This window comes from Malaya genurostris, chromosome 3, assembly GCF_030247185.1.
Source record: "Malaya genurostris strain Urasoe2022 chromosome 3, Malgen_1.1, whole genome shotgun sequence".
In the NCBI taxonomy this organism is placed as follows: domain Eukaryota; kingdom Metazoa; phylum Arthropoda; class Insecta; order Diptera; family Culicidae; genus Malaya; species Malaya genurostris.
In genome coordinates, this window is record NC_080572.1 from 156447915 (window position 1) to 156466639 (window position 18725).

The following is an 18725-nucleotide window of genomic DNA, read 5'->3' on the forward strand; positions in this document are numbered from 1 at the left end:
TACATCATCCCGCATTTGACACTCAAATACTTGATTGATGCTAATGCTTTTTGCTTTGCAGAACCAACAAACAACCCGTAATCGTCAGTTATTATGCAGGATATCACACTTCGCTTAGCAGTGTGATGAAGTAACACTATAAACAACTAAGTATTATATGAGAGCAAATATATAGAAATTCAGTTTACATGGCCATGGCCACAAATGCTTCATTTACGACGGCCTTTTTTAGAGTCCTGCAATCATTCAGTCATCGGCGCGGAAATACACCTTTTTAGTAGCCTTTTACATGTAACAGGAAACCAGTAGATTAATTCTTGGTTGAAGTTATTCCGGATGCCACACGGAACCTTTACCTTTACCTTTACCAACGGAACAGGTGGACCCTAGTGTTATTCTGAGCCAGTTGAAACCCGCTACCGACACTATATTACTAATGACAAGCTACTCAGAAAGAGAAGTTCTAACAAGAATCCCGACGATGAAGCAATGGAATGGTCGCGAAGAAAATGCTCCCCAATCCTCGCTGAATGAAAATGAAAGCTCCTCTCTCCCAAGGAAACCGGGAGACAACCAGGTGCAATACAAAAATCTGACTAACAAAAAATTGCTCAATTTCAACGTAAAGTTTGAATGCTTGTAGCATGGATAAAAAATTTTACGTGAATAATAAAAAACTATTTGAATGAAGCGTGATCTGGCGACGAACTATTCTAAATCAACTATCAATTAGTCTTTATAGCCAAAAATTTTAAGTTTATGCAAGAATCGAGTTAAGCTATACCAAGTAACTTCTACAACAAATTTGTTTGTTCCCAAAGCATAATTTATGGACTAAAAAATATTTGATAATAATTTTCTGAACACAACAAAAAGTCCTCAAACATTTTTTTTTAATTTATATGCAGAGACCCTTCGTGCATCGACACCTCGAGAATAGTTGGATTTATATTAAATGTACCATCAAACTATAAAGTAGGATTTGTTCGATTGCCAATTCAAAGAAGGCACTGGATAAGCATAAAAAAAATAAATGGTGAATACTGGAACTTAGATTCCAAGCTTGACACTCCACTACTAATCGGCAATGTAAGTATTAGATAGATCTGAACAATGCTAAATAAATCTAATTAATCAGTATTTTCGCTCCTGATTGTTTACCATACGGTGGTGATTGGTTCCGTAGAATAGCTATGCTGCTGTTTCTTGCAGTTACCTTTGTCATATGGTAACTGTCGCCTCGTGGATTCGGGTTGATTAATGCATTGACATGCTTCGATGTAACGCCGGAAGCCAAACTGATGTTTCAGTGTCTCGTCGATGCAGGGTGTTTTGTAACGTCTCCCCTGCTACAAGTACCAGTACCAGATCATAACTTATGACTTAGTGCACATTATGCGGACATCTATACATCAATGGAAAGCTAAAGTCGCTAGCTATCAACTGATTAAGAAACTATCGATTGAAAAAAAATTGTTATCAATTTATTAAAGCGATAAATTTTGGCTATTTCAAAAAAGGTGTTCGGTTACCGGCACCTCAAGCAATTTCACTTAAAATGGAAAAATATAAGTAAATACTGCGGTTATTCAAAGAAAAATTAAAATTTTCGTCTTTTTCATATAGAAAAGCTTTGCAATCACTGTCAAGACCGACTTTTGAACTTTTGCACAAACATTTCTCGGAGATGGCAGAACCGATTTTCACAAACTTAGATTCAAATGAAAGGTTTTGTGGTCCCATACAAAATTCCTGAATATTATTTGGATTCGACTTCCGGCTCCGGAATTATGGGGTAAAATGTGCAAAAACTGTCAAATTAAGTGCGCTAATTTTTTTTCAGAGATGGCTGAACCGATTTTCCAAACTTAAACTCAAATGAAAGGTCCTGTAGTCCCATAAAAATTTTTTGAATATTATTTGTATCCAACTTCCGGTTCAGGAGCTATGCGGTAAAATGTGCAAAAAAATGAAAATATGTGTTCTATCTTTTCTCATAGATGGCGGGACCGATTTTCACAAACTTAGGTTCAAATTAAAATAATTCCTTAATTTCATCCGGATCCGACTTCCGGATCCGGATGCGTTGCCCGAGCGGCGAGAGGGGTATTTCTTTCGAAGCACTTATAGACCGCACAAATTCCTTTTTTTTTCTTTTATTTCTTCTAACAATTTTTCCGCTTTAAAACCCTAACTTTCCCTACAGCACATAACTTTGTGCCTGACCTAACACTTATGAACACTTTGAACTAGTCTTTTCTTAACTACTGTTTTTGGCCTGAGTAATGGTGTCCAAGTTTGATTACGGTGTTACCCGGTCGCCCAAGGAGCATTACTCTACAGTAAAATTATGAAAAAAGCTTTGTTTAAACCAAAAACGGGATTAATCCACCTAGCAGTGAGATGATACCTTTTTTTTATCAATAAGCATGTGTTTTTGCATGGATATTCTTAGGTGTTTTAGTTCTCATGACATTATTTTAATTATCGTCGTTTTAAACGGCAAATTGAGATTTTAATCACTCATTACCCTGTAATGCCGAAACTGCAAAACATATCGAATTTCAATCTTAGCGTGCGACAATCGATTGAACATTCCATGAGATGTCGAAGTAAGTTCCACTTCAGAGTTTTTCGTCATTATTTATGGTACTTCCAGAGCCGGTATTCAGGAATTAGCATAGCCCAAAATGATTCGAATGGCCATAAATTATTACGCCAAACAATTTACATGAACTTTATAAACTCATCATCTGTAATTCCAGAATCGGATAAAATTCACCAATATTGTATGGGACCTTAAGTCCTGTAATATTTGTTTTTGAAGTTCGATTTGGTCTTTTTTGAGAAAATGATTGAGCTTTGAGAATCGATTCGATACTGGAACCGGAATTCTAAAATCGGTGTGGCCGAAATCAGTTAAATTCACCCTAGCAGTGTGTAGACATCTTTTAGAAATTGTAGTGCGAATTAAAATTTGGGGGTACATTCCGAATCCAAAAAAGAATACCGCTTAAACTGAAATAAATTTATTTGGTAATCGACTATCCAAATTTGCAAACCCGATAAACCTGATTAATTTATGTGAAATGGACATTTTTATACTAATCACCCTGCATTTTCTAAACCAGAAGTCGGATCTGACTAAAAAGTAAGAGGTTTTATAGGATTTTAAGACCTCTCATTTGAATCATAGATGATTCTTAGATTTCATTTGAATCTTAGATCGGTTCAGCCATCTACGAGAAAAATTAATTGCATTATTCCAATTTCGTTTCACATATCATTCTGTAATTCCGCAATCAGAAGTCGGATCCAAACATAATTCAGGAGCCTTGTTTGGGAGAATACGACTTTTCATATGAGTTGGTAGAAAAAGGTTTAGTCATCTCCGAGAAAATTGAGTGAAATTATTTGTCACACACGCATTTGCTGATCTCGACGAACTGAGTCGTATGGTATATGGAAGTCATGTTCTTCCAGCATTTATTGCTGTAAATAGTTTAAATCAATATAATTATGGACTTACTTCCAACTCGATAATGCTGGTATCATCTGGTTTACATATGCCATATTCGAAAGATTATGTTGCCAAAAATGAACCGTGCTAAAATTGGTCCGTGGTAAATTGTCATAAAAAAGGATGCTGTACACAGTCTTTTTGGTACTTAGAAACAATTATATGTAACAGTATAAAAAATCGTATTTCATGTTGCTCCCAAGCATTGCTTTTTCATACAGCGCTCAAAATTCCTTCTACTGGAATAAGGCTTACACAAAAATATCGATATCTCCGTTAAAAATGGACGGATTTTAACAATCTATGGCTTGTTGGATAGGTATTACCGAGCGAAATCTAAGTCTGGAAACATATTCTGTTTTCAAGGTCAAATGTGACAGATACTGTCGAAAAACTGAAAATTTTGACATAAAACTTCGTATAACTCAAAAAGTAAACATCCGATCTCAAAACCATTCAATAGCGTTCTGGGTGACGGGGAGACCTTTCATTTGCGACTAATTTGATCAAAATCGGTCCAGCCATCTCTGAGATCTCGACCTCTTAGTTGACAACACACATACAGACACACACACACACACAGACATTTGCTCAGTTCGTCGAGCTGAATCGATTGGTATATGACATTCGGCCCTCCGGGCCTCGGAAAATTTTTCGAAAGTTTGAGCGAATTCTATACCTATTTTTTATATATATAAAAAAAGGTAAAACCGACCCTTTTATACTCCAACCTATGTAACTAACAAAAACCTATACTATCTACCTATATCTGGTAGACTAACTACCACCTATAACTACCTACGTGAATTCACTGCGATCGCGTCGCTTATGTACATAATCAATTAATTCGATCGGTTTCTTCTGGTTGATGCAATATGTTGAAAGAAAAAAAACAGCCGTGGGCATTACAATGACTCAACTGGTCTACTGCCTGTACTAGCTAAGATATAGATTTCTATGGAAAAATTAGGGCTGCTGCAGTTACAATGTAAGTAAATGTAAGAATTACTTCTGTAATCGATACATTGTCATCATCGTTATCAGTTATTACTCTATTGGTCTACTGTCTGTACTAGCTAAGATAAAGATTTTTATGGAAAAATTAGGGCTGCTGCACGGAAATATAGAATAAAGTGTGTTTAAAATTTTATACTATCACTGAAAAGGGCGAAAAACCGTATAAAGTCTTCTAAATCGACATCAAATCTTCTCCAATTGATAGTTTTTATCAGTAGACGGTCAAACAAACCGATTTCGGTTATAGAAAAAAATTATTTTGAAGAATACCACAGTATTATATATGATGGTATGATTGATATGAGAAAGGCATCATTACACCACTAGGTGGATTAAAACAGATTTTTCTTTTTGTAAGCGTTTTGGACAAAAGTCTTCATTGTCTGATGGTGACTTCGCCTTGGCTTGGTTTTTTATGCTCAGATCACAGCATGCTGTGCGTTTGGCTGTCAGCTTTCGTTCGTTTACTTGTTGGTGCGGTTGAAAATCTGCGTTTTCAAAATGTCGCGTATTGAAAAGGAAGTGAAAATTGAGGTTCTGGACACATGGCTAAGTGAGAAGGATATTACTATAAGAAAATTGGCGAAGCGGGTTGGAATTCATGATGCCAGTATTAAAACCATCATTAATAAGTTTGGTTCAGTCGGTGTTGAACAGTCGTTCGCACCGTACGCGCATAGCTCTTGGCTCCTGGAATTTTTTTCTGGCTACCTAGAGTTTCATTAATTCAAGGCTTCAGTCTTTTTCAAGGCTACCTGAATCATTAACTGTCTTTTTAAAGACTAACAATTAGTCAGCCTTTCTCAATGCTATACAAAAAGTGATATTTTAATATAATCAGTCTTTTTCAAGACTAAGAAATTAATCAACCTTTTTTAAGGCTCGCTATTCAAAGAACTATTCTTTGAACTAATCAGTCTTTATTAAGACTACCACAAAATCAGTCTTTATTAAGACTTTTCCGAACTAGGAGTCTAATCGAAGACTAATTTACCCTAGCTAATTTAATTTCAAATTTCATTCATTTCAAAAATGCCTGCGTCCAACCGGAAAGGCAACAAGCCTAAGGCTAAAAATAACTCAATACGGAATAAATCACAATCCATTATTCAACATTTTTCTAATAACAGTCACGATCTTATAGAATCTGAATGTAAAAATAAAAGACAACGGACGGACTTCCCATCCGTTGATTCTATGCCGTTTAACAATATTTACGAGATTCTTCCTGAATCCGATTGTAGCGACATAGAAGAAAATTCTTCAAAAATTCCCAAAATGGATGCTTGTCGTTCTGGGAAGAAACAACAATCTATGCCACCAGTGACGGTGATGATTTCCGACTACAAAGCATTCCGTACTGAGCATTCTACTTTTCTCCTGGAAGTAAAAGTCTCATTTCAAATCGGACGAAGAGGAGAATGTCGAGTCTTGGTTGGTGGATTGGAAGATTATTAACGTCTTATCCGATATTTGTCCGAGAAACTTCATAAATTTTATTCATATGATATAAAATCAGACAGACCCTTCAAGGCTGTCTTGAAAAGCTTATCAAATGACCAAAGTACTGATGAAATTAAAAATGAACTAAAAGAATTGCTTGGTTTTGCCCCTTCCCAAGTAATACTTATGAAAAAAGAGCGAATGGTACTTCTAAACCACGCTCTGGAATTTCCCATGAACTTTACTTAATACACTTCAATCGAAGTGATGTAAACAATTTGAAAACTTTAGAAAAAGTACGTTTCATTTCCCACATTAAAATTCATTGGGAACATTATAAACGGCATAATCGTATTGCAAACTTAACGCAATGTCGTCGTTGCCAAGGCTTCGGCCATGGAACCAAAAATTGTCATATGGATATACGGTGTTTGAATTGTGCTAAATCGCATTCGAAAAACGTTTGTCCAATGAATGAAACCACTGATCAATTTTAATGTTCAAATTGCGATGGAAATCATAAATCCAATTATTTGAAATGTCCTGTCAGGGAAAGAATTTTAAACGCTCGTTCGCTTAGACAACAAGTCAAATCAACGACCTTATATATTTACCCAAGTAGCAAACATTCTTCTTCCATTGTATTTCTTCACTCTTCTCGCAACGATTGTGTTATTGAAAATGCGCAGTTTGCTTATATGATGTGCATCAAGTTTCTTGTTTGATATGTTTCATAGCAGTAATATTTGTTAAGTAGAAACCGAAAATGAAACTGCTCAAATGAACTTATTGTAGAATCAGTTAAATATACCGATGTGGAACTTAATCCTTTTAGGTTTTTGATTTGGTTTCACAAGCAGTAATATGAATGATTTTCACATTTGTTACAAAAACTTGAAAAAATATTTGTCAAACATACATGACATGAATAACCGATCTGTAGCTATTGTGAAACATGCCAATTTTCACAAGATTAATTGCTACTTGGGTACAGAACATACCTGAAAATAAAAAAAAACTGTTACAAATGCCACGCCTAATTCTTCTAAGGCACTTATTTCTTCGAATTTAAAACAAAAAAAACAGGCACGCCTTCCAATTCGTCTTCTAACGAAAACAATTTCACTTTTCGTCTTAGACTCATCAGTGCGTAGCAGTTTATGTTGAACTGCTACCTCCGACCTGACGGTTCAACATAAACCGCTAGGCAGACGTAAAGTTATTGCTATTTGCCAAACACTTCTTTGATATTACACCTAAGCGTAATATCAAAACTGACGTCCCGAACGAAACAAGTTTCGGCTTACTAGTCGTACAGATTGTGGTAAGTTTGAGAGGTAAAGAGTTTTTACCCCCTAATTTATGCTAGGTGTACATTTCACTTGATTTTACGTTTCTTCTTAGACTCATCAGTGAGTAGCAGTTTATGTTGAACTGCTACCTCCAACCTGACGGTTCAACATAATCCGCTAGGCAGACGTAAAGTTAATGCTATTTGCAAAACACTTCTTTAATATTACACCTAAGTATAATATCAAAACTGACATCCCGAACGAAACAAGTTTCGGCTTACTAGCCGTACGTACTTTACCTCTCAAACTTACCACAATCTGTACGGCTAGTAAGCCGAAACTTGTTTCGTTCGGGATGTCAGTTTTGATATTACACTTAGGTATAATATCAAAGAAGTGTTTTGCAAATAGCATTCACTTTACGTCTTTACGAAATATGCTGATTTTTACAAAATTTATAGGAAAAGATATGCTCAATACTATAAAAAAAATTCTATTCTAAGTGGAACTCGATGGAACCTCTTTTTTATGCAATTCCAAAGTTAGTTTTAGTTATTGAATTATGACAACTCCCTTAAAACTAGTTTTCTAATCATAACTTGTTTCGAGTTATTTTTTTACATATTTTGTTTGGAATAATTGTAAAAAATATTAAATCCCATAATTTTGTAGAAGGTAATGCATAGGTTTATTCTTTCCTGAAAAAGTTATACATCATTTTACCTATTTTTACCTAGGAAACCTTTTACCGAAGCGAAATATGCAACTTAATGCAGCAAAGTTTTACAATACTTTTAGGAAATCATATTCCTAATCCAATTTATTTTATAATAAGAATATCCTGAGTACTATTAGTGTGACTCATTTTCACTATGGCCGTGCTGAAACCATGCAATATTAAGAAACGGAGGGTGTCGTCTGCTATTTCTGTAACTCACTTTTGCAGTGAGCGTAGAGATTGGCCATTCGTTCCTGATCTATTCCAGTGAATCGAATCTTTAAAAAGAGCTGATAGCTCACAACTTTTTTTAAAAGAATCGCAGCTCACCAGCTCACCGCACCGGTAAGCAGGGATGCCAGGTTCACAGATTAATCTGTGTTCCACAGATTTTCAACCTTTTGCACAGATTTAAAAAATGGCACAGATTTCTGAAAATGGTCACAGATTTACACAGATTCTGAAATCGATAATAGATTTTTGAAATTGATCACAGTTTAGCACCAAAAATTACAGAGCGTTAGGAAATAGTGAGACCGTTTTTTTGCTTACCAAAATGATTCCGATTAGTTATTATGGAAACGGGGAAACGTGCACAGATTTAGCACAGACAGGTTTTTGGCTTGATCACAGATTTTTTTAAAAATGACCTCGCATCCCTGCTGGTAAGGTGAAAACTCGGCTCTTGAAGAGCGAGTTATAAACGAGAAGAAATGTGTGCATGAGTTTTTGTTCGTTTTTCCAAATGTGTATTTATCCTTCTTTAACAGATTGAATGAACCGTTGTCAATAAGAAATCTTACCTCTCACTCAATAGGCTAAGGTTCATTCAGGGATGCCACTTTTGCAGATATTCTCAAATATGACATAATAATAATCCACAAACAAGTTAGTTCGCATATCATTGTTCTTTGTGCATCAATGATTTCTATCATGCATATGAAAGAAAAACGGCGCAAAATACGGCGCTCAAAACAAACCTTCAGTTCAATCTAAATGAGCTGATGAGCTGATACATTGAATCGATTTACTTTAGTGAGCTGATCGGTTCGGAACTGTTCACCGGTATGAGCTGATTAACATATCGTCTTAAAAAACGTGTTGCTTTAATCAATTTATTTACACGTTTAAAATGAAATCTTTTCGTAAAGGTTTGTACTTTTACAATACTTTTTCATATTTTGTTTGGAAAACATTTTTCCATTTTTTTATGTGTTGAACTTTTGATAATTTTTCGGATTTTCAATATTTAAAACGCACTTTGAAAAGGCCTAAAAAAAATTGCATCGAGTTCCTAGATTCCTCAGATTTTTTATAATATTGTTAATTGTCAAAAAGTAAACAAAATAAAAATCCCAACAATTTGCTTAATTTGCGCGTGCAAGCATAAGCATCTTTATGAGTGTTTACCTGCACTTTGTAGTAGATACTTAGGTAATAGAGGTAGATTCTACGTAGATAAATACAAAAAAAAATGTTTTCAAAATAAAGTGAATATATATATATAAAAAAAAATTTTTTTTTGCTCCATTTATATCTTCTGCAAAAATACTTCCAATGTTTTACCTTTTTTTATATATATAAAAAATAGGTAAAGAATTCGCTCAAACTTTCGAAAATTTTTCCGAGGCCCGGAGGGCCGAATGACATATACCAATCGATTCAGCTCGACGAACTGAACAAATGTCTGTGTGTGTGTATGTGTGTTGTCAACTAAGAGGTCGAGATCTCAGAGATGGCTGGACCGATTTTGATCAAACTAGTCGCAAATGAAAGGTCTCCCCGTCACCCAGAACGCTATTGAATGGTTTTAAGATCGGATGTTTACTTTTTGAGTTATTCGAAGTTTTATGTCAAAATTTTCAGTTTTTTGACAGTATCTGTCACAATTGACCTTGAAAACAGAATATGTTTTCAGACTTAGATTCCGCACGATAATACCTATTCAACAAGTCATAGATTGTTAAAATCCGTCCATTTTTAACGGAGATATCGAATTTTTTGTGTAAACGACTTTTCCCCCTATTCCAGCAGTAGGAGTTTTGAGCGCTGTATGACAAAGCAATTCTTGGGAGCAACGGAAAACACGATTTTCTATTCTGTTGCATACAATTGTTTCTAAGTACCAAAAAGACTGTGTACAGCATCCTTTTTCATGACAATTTGCCTCGGACCGATTTTAGCAAGGCTCGTTTTTGGCAACATAATCGTTCGAATATGACATATATAAACCAGATGATGGCAGATTTTTTTTAAATTATATTGTTTTAAATTACTTACAGCAATAAATGCTGGAAGAACAAAACATCCATATTCCATTCGAATCAGTTCGTCGAGATCAGCAAATGCGTGTGTGACAAATAATTTCACTCAATTTTCTCTGAAAATTTCTTTTCTACAAATTCAGATTCATACGAAAATTCGTATGCTCCCAAACAAAGTTCCTGAATTATGGTTGGTTCCGATCTCTGGTTCCGGAACTACAGGATGATATATGAAACGAAATCAAAATTGTGTAACTCATTCTTCTCGTAGATGGCTGAACCGATCTAAGATTCAAATGAAATCTAAGAATCATCTAAGATGCAAATGAAAAGTTTCAAGATTCTTTTAAACATCTTGCTCTTCAGTCAGATCCAACTTCCGGTTTCGGGGATACAGGGTGATTAGTATAAAAATGTCTATTCCACATAAATTAATCAGGTTTATCGGGTTAGCAGATTTGGATAGTCGATAAAAAATATTAACTTTTTTCAGTTTTAGTGGTATTCAGTTGTCGATTCAGAAGGCACCTAAAAATTTAATTCATGCTATGATTTCTCAAAGATGTCTTCACTGATTTTCAAATATTTTGAAACAAATGTAAACTATACAGCTATTCAGGTGAATTTATCTGACTTCGGCCATACCGATTTTAGAATTCCGGTTCCAGTATAAAATCGTTTCTCAAAGCTCAATCGTTTTCTCAAAAAAGCCTAATCAAATTTCAGAAACAAAAATTCAAATTGAATTAAACTTATATACAAAATTAATTAGTTTTATACATACATACAAAAATTAATGAATTTTATCCAATTAAGCTTCAAAGTTGTACTCAAAACTGTAATTTATTCGTCATATGGCCATACGAATCGGTTTGGGTTATGCTGGTTTCTGAATACCGGCTCTGGAAGTACCTTAAATTACCGTAAACTCTAAAGTGGAACTTACATATCATGGCATGTTTAATCGATTATCACACTTCTAGATTTAAATTCGATTGTATTTGCAGTTTCGACATTACAGAGTAATGAGTGATTACAATCTCAAATTGTCGCTTAAAACGACGGTCATTAAAATAATGTAATGAAAACTTAAACACCGAAGAATATTCATGCAAAAAACACATGCGAATTGATAAAAAAGGTATCATCTCACTGCTAGGTGGATTAATCACGTTTTTTTCTTCAAAATGACATAGAAAATTTTTTGTTGTTGAAAAAAAATTATTTTTATTCGAAATTGGTGCTACCCCCTTAACAAAAATTAAGGTGCCACTTTCAAAAGAAGCGGAATATAATCTTGTAAAACTTCTTTGAAGGCACATTAGCTCTTTAAAATCAGTGAAAGTCAGTACAGACTTTTGACCGTCTTTTTCCAGTTTTGGACCACTGTGCGTCAGGTCGGAGTTCAACATAAACTGCTATGCACTGATGAATCTAAGACGAAACTTAAAATCAAGTGAAATTGGTTATGTGCACCTAGCATAAATTAGAGGGTAAAAACTCTTTACCTTTCAAACTTACCGAAAACCAATTTATTGACAGGTGGATCGATCTCGTCATCGTCTTCTTCTAATGACAGTTACGCTTTGGTAACAGGTAGAAAACTACCACTTAATTCTTCTAATGTAAATAATCAAAATACAGTTCATCTTCTAACGAACACAATGGATTAATAGGTGATCGGCCAAATCATCTTCTTCTAATGGCAGTTACACTAGTCTACCTACCAATATTCCTTCAATGCCATTCGCTTCTTTAACCGAAGTCGATTTAGGCGATATAACTGAAAATAAAATGATCTACCTACAAGATCAACCTTTTCAAATGATCATTCGAATGAATTCGACTTCATAACTTTTTGAAGCATTTCAATTCGGATAGCAATTTGCAAAAAATATTATAATGAATTTAAAATTTAACAGTGATGTTAAATAATTATTTGAACATTTTAAATTGGAATGCTCGATCTTTAAAATCGAGTGAAGGTGAATTTTATAATTTTCTCAAAGTTCACAAAATTCATATTGCCATTGAGCTGAGCTGAGGTAGATCGCCCGTAGTTGCACTTCGTGATTGACCGAATGGGTGGAAATGTACAATGAACCAAAAAAATAAAGCTTGGAGAAGCAAATCATTTTCACTTTACATGCCCATTCACTCCTAACTTTTTATTAAATGATCAATAACAACGCTGGCTACGACCAAAGGCTGTGCTACAGAGGGAAATAAAGGAATGTTAGTCCGATACTCGTTGTTTCTAGAGACCACGGGTACCACTGTATCTCCACGAGCATCACGGGATAGGAGATTTGTTAGTAAGTTGGGAAAGAGATCCGGATATGTTTTGGTAAACAATATGATCACAATAAAATCTGATTTTCGATACTCAGGAGAAATAAAATAAGTAACAAAAATATAAAATATCTCCAATGAACGATCTCACCAGTATCCCTTTTCTCCTGCTAGCTCTGCTGTCAGCAACGCGAGATGAAACACGACCAATGAAAAACCGAAATGAAACACGACTGAGAATAAAATAAAAACACTCGCGAATGGGTCCGCTGCAGACCAACCCTAGACCTTCAGTCTAAATGACACGATCGACTTGTAAACTTTCACACATTCCATAGAAATACGACAACACCGACAATGACATGCAGACGGCGTTTCAATCGGTTAACAGGTTAAAAACGTTGAATTTTGGGGCGGCAAATTCACAGTATCCGCCGCTTGAGCATCTTAAGTTTTGCGGATCAATATTATTCAATAAATAGCACTCTCACTACTAAACACATACTCGTCACACCTGCACTATCACTCAAAAAAACTATTTCAACCAAAGTTTTAACTATACGTATGAAACAACACATTGAAATTATACATTTTTGAGAGCAGCACCAGGACACCGCATCGCACTCCCAGTGATGCCAACTCTCTTCATCACAAAATTCATATTGGCATTGTGACAGAAACTTTTCTTAAACCAAATGTCAAATTGAAAAGCAATCCACATAATGCAATTCATCGATTTGACAGGTTCACTGGAATGGGTGGTGGAGTTGCCATTTTTGTCCAACGGCAAATTAAACATCGAATTTTGTCTTCTAAAGTTATTGAAAGCTTGGGAATCGAAGTTGAAACCATTCATGGAATTTATTTCATCGTTGGAGCATATTTGCCATTCCAATGCACCGGCGAACAATTTAATTTCTTTAAAGGCGATTTGCAAAAACTCACAAGATATCGACCGAAATTTTTCGTAATAGGGAACTTAAATGCTAAGCATGTCCAGTGGAATTGCAGGCAAAATAACAACAGTAATGGTAAAATACTTCATAATCAACTCTCAGATGGTTACTTCACAGTTCTTCATCCCAGTAATCCGACTTGTTTCTCTTCCGTGAAAAACCCGTCTACAATTGATCTGGTTCTAACATAACATCAAAGTCACATTTGTAGTGAACAGATTACACATGCTGACTTTGACTCAGATCATCTTCCTGTAACATTCAGACTTTCCAACGAAGCTATAATTAATCCAATTAGTTCTATATTCAACTATCATAGAGCTAATTGATTGGATTACAGATCTCACATTGAAAATCATGTGGATCATGAAACTATTTTAGAATATTCTGCGGACATCGACACAGCAATTGATAATTTGAATTACTACATTATTGAAGCTAGAAATCGTTCAGTTCCCAAAGCTCAAACTAAATTAAATTCTCCTATCATCGATGACAATCTTCAACTGCTCATTCGGTTGAAGAATGTTCGTCGACGACAATATCCACGTTCTCGTGATCCTGCTATGAAAAGCTTAGTTAAGGATTTACAAAAAGAAATTAAACATAGATTTACTCTTTTGCGAAATGAAAATTTCGCTAAAGAAGTTGAGCAAATTAAACCATATTCTAAACCTTTCTGGAAACTTTCTAATGTTCTTAAGAAACCTCAGAAATCAATTTCTGCTCTTGAGGAAGGAAATCAAATACTTCTTACAAATGGCGAAAAAGCTCAAAAACTTGCTCAGCAGTTCGAGAGTGTCCACAATTTTAATTTGAACGTTGTGAGTCCTATTGAAAATGAAGTCTCACTGAAATATGATCATATTTCGACTCATTTCGGCTCTTGGTAAAGATGGAATTTTTAATGTTCTTGTTAAAAATCTTCAAGATGTTGCCTTGAGACTCTTGGTTAAAATTATCAAAAAGTGTTTTTCATTAGCTTACTTCACAAAAATATGGAAAAACGCTAAAGTAATTTTTATCCTCACACCTGATAAAAACCCAGCAGAAACATCAAGTTTTTTTTTATAATAAAATTTTTTACCGGCCTTTTTGCGTAAAAGCTTTACGTGGCCGATTGACTTACATTTTTGTTACTTAGAATTTTTATGCTATTCTTATCTTATCATCCATTGCTTCATCGTCGGTGTTGTGTGTGATTTCCGTTTTCTTTTCGTTTTCCTTGTTGATCGTAGTCTTGGGCTCGTTAAGAGTTGCTGTAGATGCGCCTTGTTGTACATTGGTTGCAGTTGCTGGTTGGTTGGAGGGTAAGTTGTTAACTGCAGCTGGTGTACTTTGTTCTATAGGGGATACTGATGGTTTCGTCGAAGGGGATGCTTCATTGTTATTGGTGGCTGTTACAGATGTGCTGGGGTTGCTTGGGGTTGGTGTGAAGGAAGCACCGTTGTCCTTTGGTGTAGTTGTCTCCTTGTCCAGTTTATCACATGGCTTACCGTAGTGAACAGCTTTTTGGCAATATTGACATGTGGTCCATGTGGCCATCTGATTGTCATAGTGATTTGCACGGACTTCTTGTATCTTGACCGAAAATCACATAAGAAGGTATAGCCTTCTTCAAGTGTATGCGTAACTTTTCTTTTTCGATAGAGAGAATCTCTCCGTATTGGGACATAGTTTTGCGAATATATGAATCGGTGACGCTTGAGGGAAGATTATGCACACGCACTTCTATAGCACTATCTTCTATATATACTGGAATGTTGTACTTAATGTTCTCGTGCTCCACATAATGCACATTATTATTGTCTTTTGCGAATTGAATTGCATCCAACTCTTTATAAAACTTTATAAACAACATTATTCGTCTTATTGCATTGATGTAAATGCACACGTTTAATGTCAAGATGCATTTGCTCCTTAAGCAAACCTTCAAGTTCTCGTATCGAAGGTCGAATTTTGCACAACAACAATTGTATTCTTTCATGTCGGCGGTAGCTTTTGTTCGTTTGGTTCACTCATGTCGAGGTCGTTTTATTGTTCACTACACAATACTGTACTTGGTTTCTTCTGTCCCGAACGTAAGCGGTTTTGTTATATTGACTGACTTGGATGAGATGAGAAAGCGAACTGATGAAACATCAAGTTATCGACCAATTAGCTTACTTTCTTCTATCAGTAAACTTTTTGAAAAAATTATCTTGTTAAAAATTATGTCTCATATAAATGAGAATTCAATTTTTTTACCAGAGCATTGGATTTCGTCATGAACATTCCACTACTCATCAACTTGTAAGAGTATCGAACATATTAAAAGCAAATAAATCTTCTGGGCTATCCACTGGAGTTACTCTTCTAGACATAGAAAAAGCATTTGACAGTTTTTGGCACAAAGGTTTAATAGCAAAAATGTCTGATTTCCAGTTTCCTATTTATTTGATCAAAATGATTCAAAATTATTTAACTGATCGTACTCTTCAGGTTAGCTATCAGAATGGTAAATCTGAATTGCTACCCGTACGAGCAGGTCCTCCGCAGGGTTCGAGCGTAGCTCCAATCTTGTATAATATTTTCACTTCTGATCTTCCAAATCTACCCGTTGGTTGTCAGAAATCGCTATTCTGTGACGACACAAGTCTGTTAGCCACAGGTAGAAATCTAAGAGTGATCTGCAGTCGACTACGAAGAAGTTCAAATATTTTCAGTGGTTATCTGTCAAAATGGAAAATTAAACCAAATGCAGCAAAAACGCAATTAATTATATTTCCTCATAAGCCAAGAGCTTTTTTCTTAAACCAAACAATAATCACATTCTCAAATTGAATGGCTTGGAATTGACATGGTCTGATCAAGCTAAATACCTAGGTTTAACGTATGACAAAAAACTCACTTTCAATGATCACATTGAAGAAATCCAGGCAAAGTGTAATAAATATAATAAATGTTTATATCTTCTTATAAACAGAAATTCTAAGCTCTGTCTAAAAACAAATTATTAACTTATAAACACATTTTCAGACCAGCCATGCTTTATGCAGTACCAATTTGGTCAAGTTGTTGTTCCACCAGGAAGCTTCAAAGTTTAGTTAGTTACACAGACTCACAAATATAGAACCATTAGATGTAATGTCACATAATATTATAAGCAAATTCCGACAAAAATCGATGCAATCTTCAGTTGAATCGATTCGCTCTCTGTATTAGTTAGTAAGTTAGTATATAAGTTCCTTTTCTCCATTACACAATACAACTAGGTTTAGAATTTTCCCTACACAAAAATCTCAGAATTGCGGAAGCAACTTAACTCATATTCCAATAAATAGTTATTTAAAAAAAAGTTTGGGGAACACTATTCTTTGGACGACCTACCAGGAAGAGGCAGAAAACCCGGTTCGTCCAACCCGAAACTGAACCAGAAAGTGGTATCTCTAATCATGAAGAACAAATCAATGTCAATACGTGATTTGGTCAAAAAAGCAGGAACAAGCGTAGGAATTATCCTGCATATCAAGAGGCGAAATAGAAGAAATTTCGTTGAGAAAAATATCAATCCACCAAATTGCCCTCAGCTTCGACCCATCGAACGTTACTGGGCAATTGTGAAGAGGGTCTTCAAGAAGACTGGTAAGGTAGTTGGGAACATGCAGGAGTTCAAAAAAATTTGGGCTCAAGCATCCAAAAAATGCGATGCAACACTTGTCCGGAACTTGATGAAGAGCGTTCGATCAAAAGTTCTAAAATTCGTGAAGGAATAACGTAAATTTCATCCGGTTTTCATTATGCTCATGTTTAACCTCGTACAATAAAGGGATCAATTTTTAGTTTGAATAGAATATCGTTTTTATCATAATTTGAAAGAAAAATTTATGGATAGCTTATTTTCGATACACTTCTTAGATCGATTTCGCATCAAATATATTCAATCCACTCACTTTCCGATTGACGCTTTTCGATTCATGATACTCTAAATAAGTCAGAAAAAAAATTTGTGTTGATTTTCACGCAATTAAAATTTGTTCTGAACGCAGCAAAAAGTACAAGTGTCTTTTTGCTTCGGCATTCGGCACAAAAAGAACGTGCTTCTATTACAGATATACATACACACACATGACATTTGTCGGAATGATTCTATCTGCTTTCTGTCAAAAGTTACGGTGGGGTGCTGGCAACCGAACACCTCCTACTATTTCCGGTTCCAGAATTACAGGCTGATAGGTATAAAAATTTTATTTTCTGGAGCGTGTTTCTATACATGGCACAGAAAAAATAAACCAAATACTTTAAATAGCCGTACAATTCTTCATTAAAAAAGTATGTCTAGTTGATGATCAAATATGTTGATTTTTGGTTATATAGTTTTGGTATATAACAGTGATCCGTTCTTACTTCCGGAACTACCGGAAAAGTGCTCGTGTGCTCCTAACCGAAAAACAATCCCATTTCTCTGAGACGGTAAGATCAATCTTTGGAAACACAGATTTAAATGGAAAATATTATGTTGCCATGAGTTGATGTAGAATTTCATCCAGATCGGGCTTCCGGTTCCGGAAAGTGTGTATGAAATTGTAACCTGTCAGATAGAGCGATAATGCAGAAAACGTAAAAATTTTTCTAAATTTTGTTCAAAACTGTTTCAATTTATAAGTTAAGCTAGTTGCTGGATAATCGAACCGATTCCAGTTCTACCGATTCCCAGCTCCCGGTTCCGGAAATAGTGATGTGATGTGATGTGAAGTGAAGCCACCATCAGTTCAAGGACTTGCCAGTGGAAGCGGGTAGACTTACAGTAGCCCCGATATGACTCATCCATTCACCTTCTTACTATAGCTGTTACCGAAATGCGAACAAAAAGGGTTGGGCGGATACGTAAGTAGAGTCACTTACTCGTATTCCGCGGGAATAAAAGATGCTCTTCCAACCATAATATCCAGTGCATGGATGAAGCATATCGATATACATGCTTGAACCCGCCTGATGGTTTGTTTGAGAAGGGCGCGTCAGACTCATTTCAAACCTTCAGAAGGAAACAAGTTTCCTTCAAGTGACTTCGGCTGGCTATCCACAATCCCTCGTCCAGTCATCAATTCGTCCGATGCCCTGATGCTCCCTCCCCTTTACGCCCCCGTGCAAAATGTTTTATATTGATAAATACAATGAAACATAGTGTAATGAAATTAATATAATATAAAATGATATAATAGATTACAAAATAATATAATATAA

The 18725-nt window shown here is 35.3% G+C and overlaps 1 protein-coding gene across 2 annotated transcripts in view; it reads left to right on the top strand.

Moving 5' to 3' along the window:
- Nucleotides 1-18725, top strand: part of LOC131435088 (josephin-like protein) — a 61768-nt gene that overhangs the window by 26866 nt on the left and 16177 nt on the right. For both annotated transcript variants that reach the window (XM_058602598.1, XM_058602599.1), the window contains exon 6: nt 909-1089. In XM_058602598.1, the coding sequence (XP_058458581.1) occupies nt 909-1089 (181 nt within the window). The remainder of the gene's footprint in view (nt 1-908; nt 1090-18725) is intronic.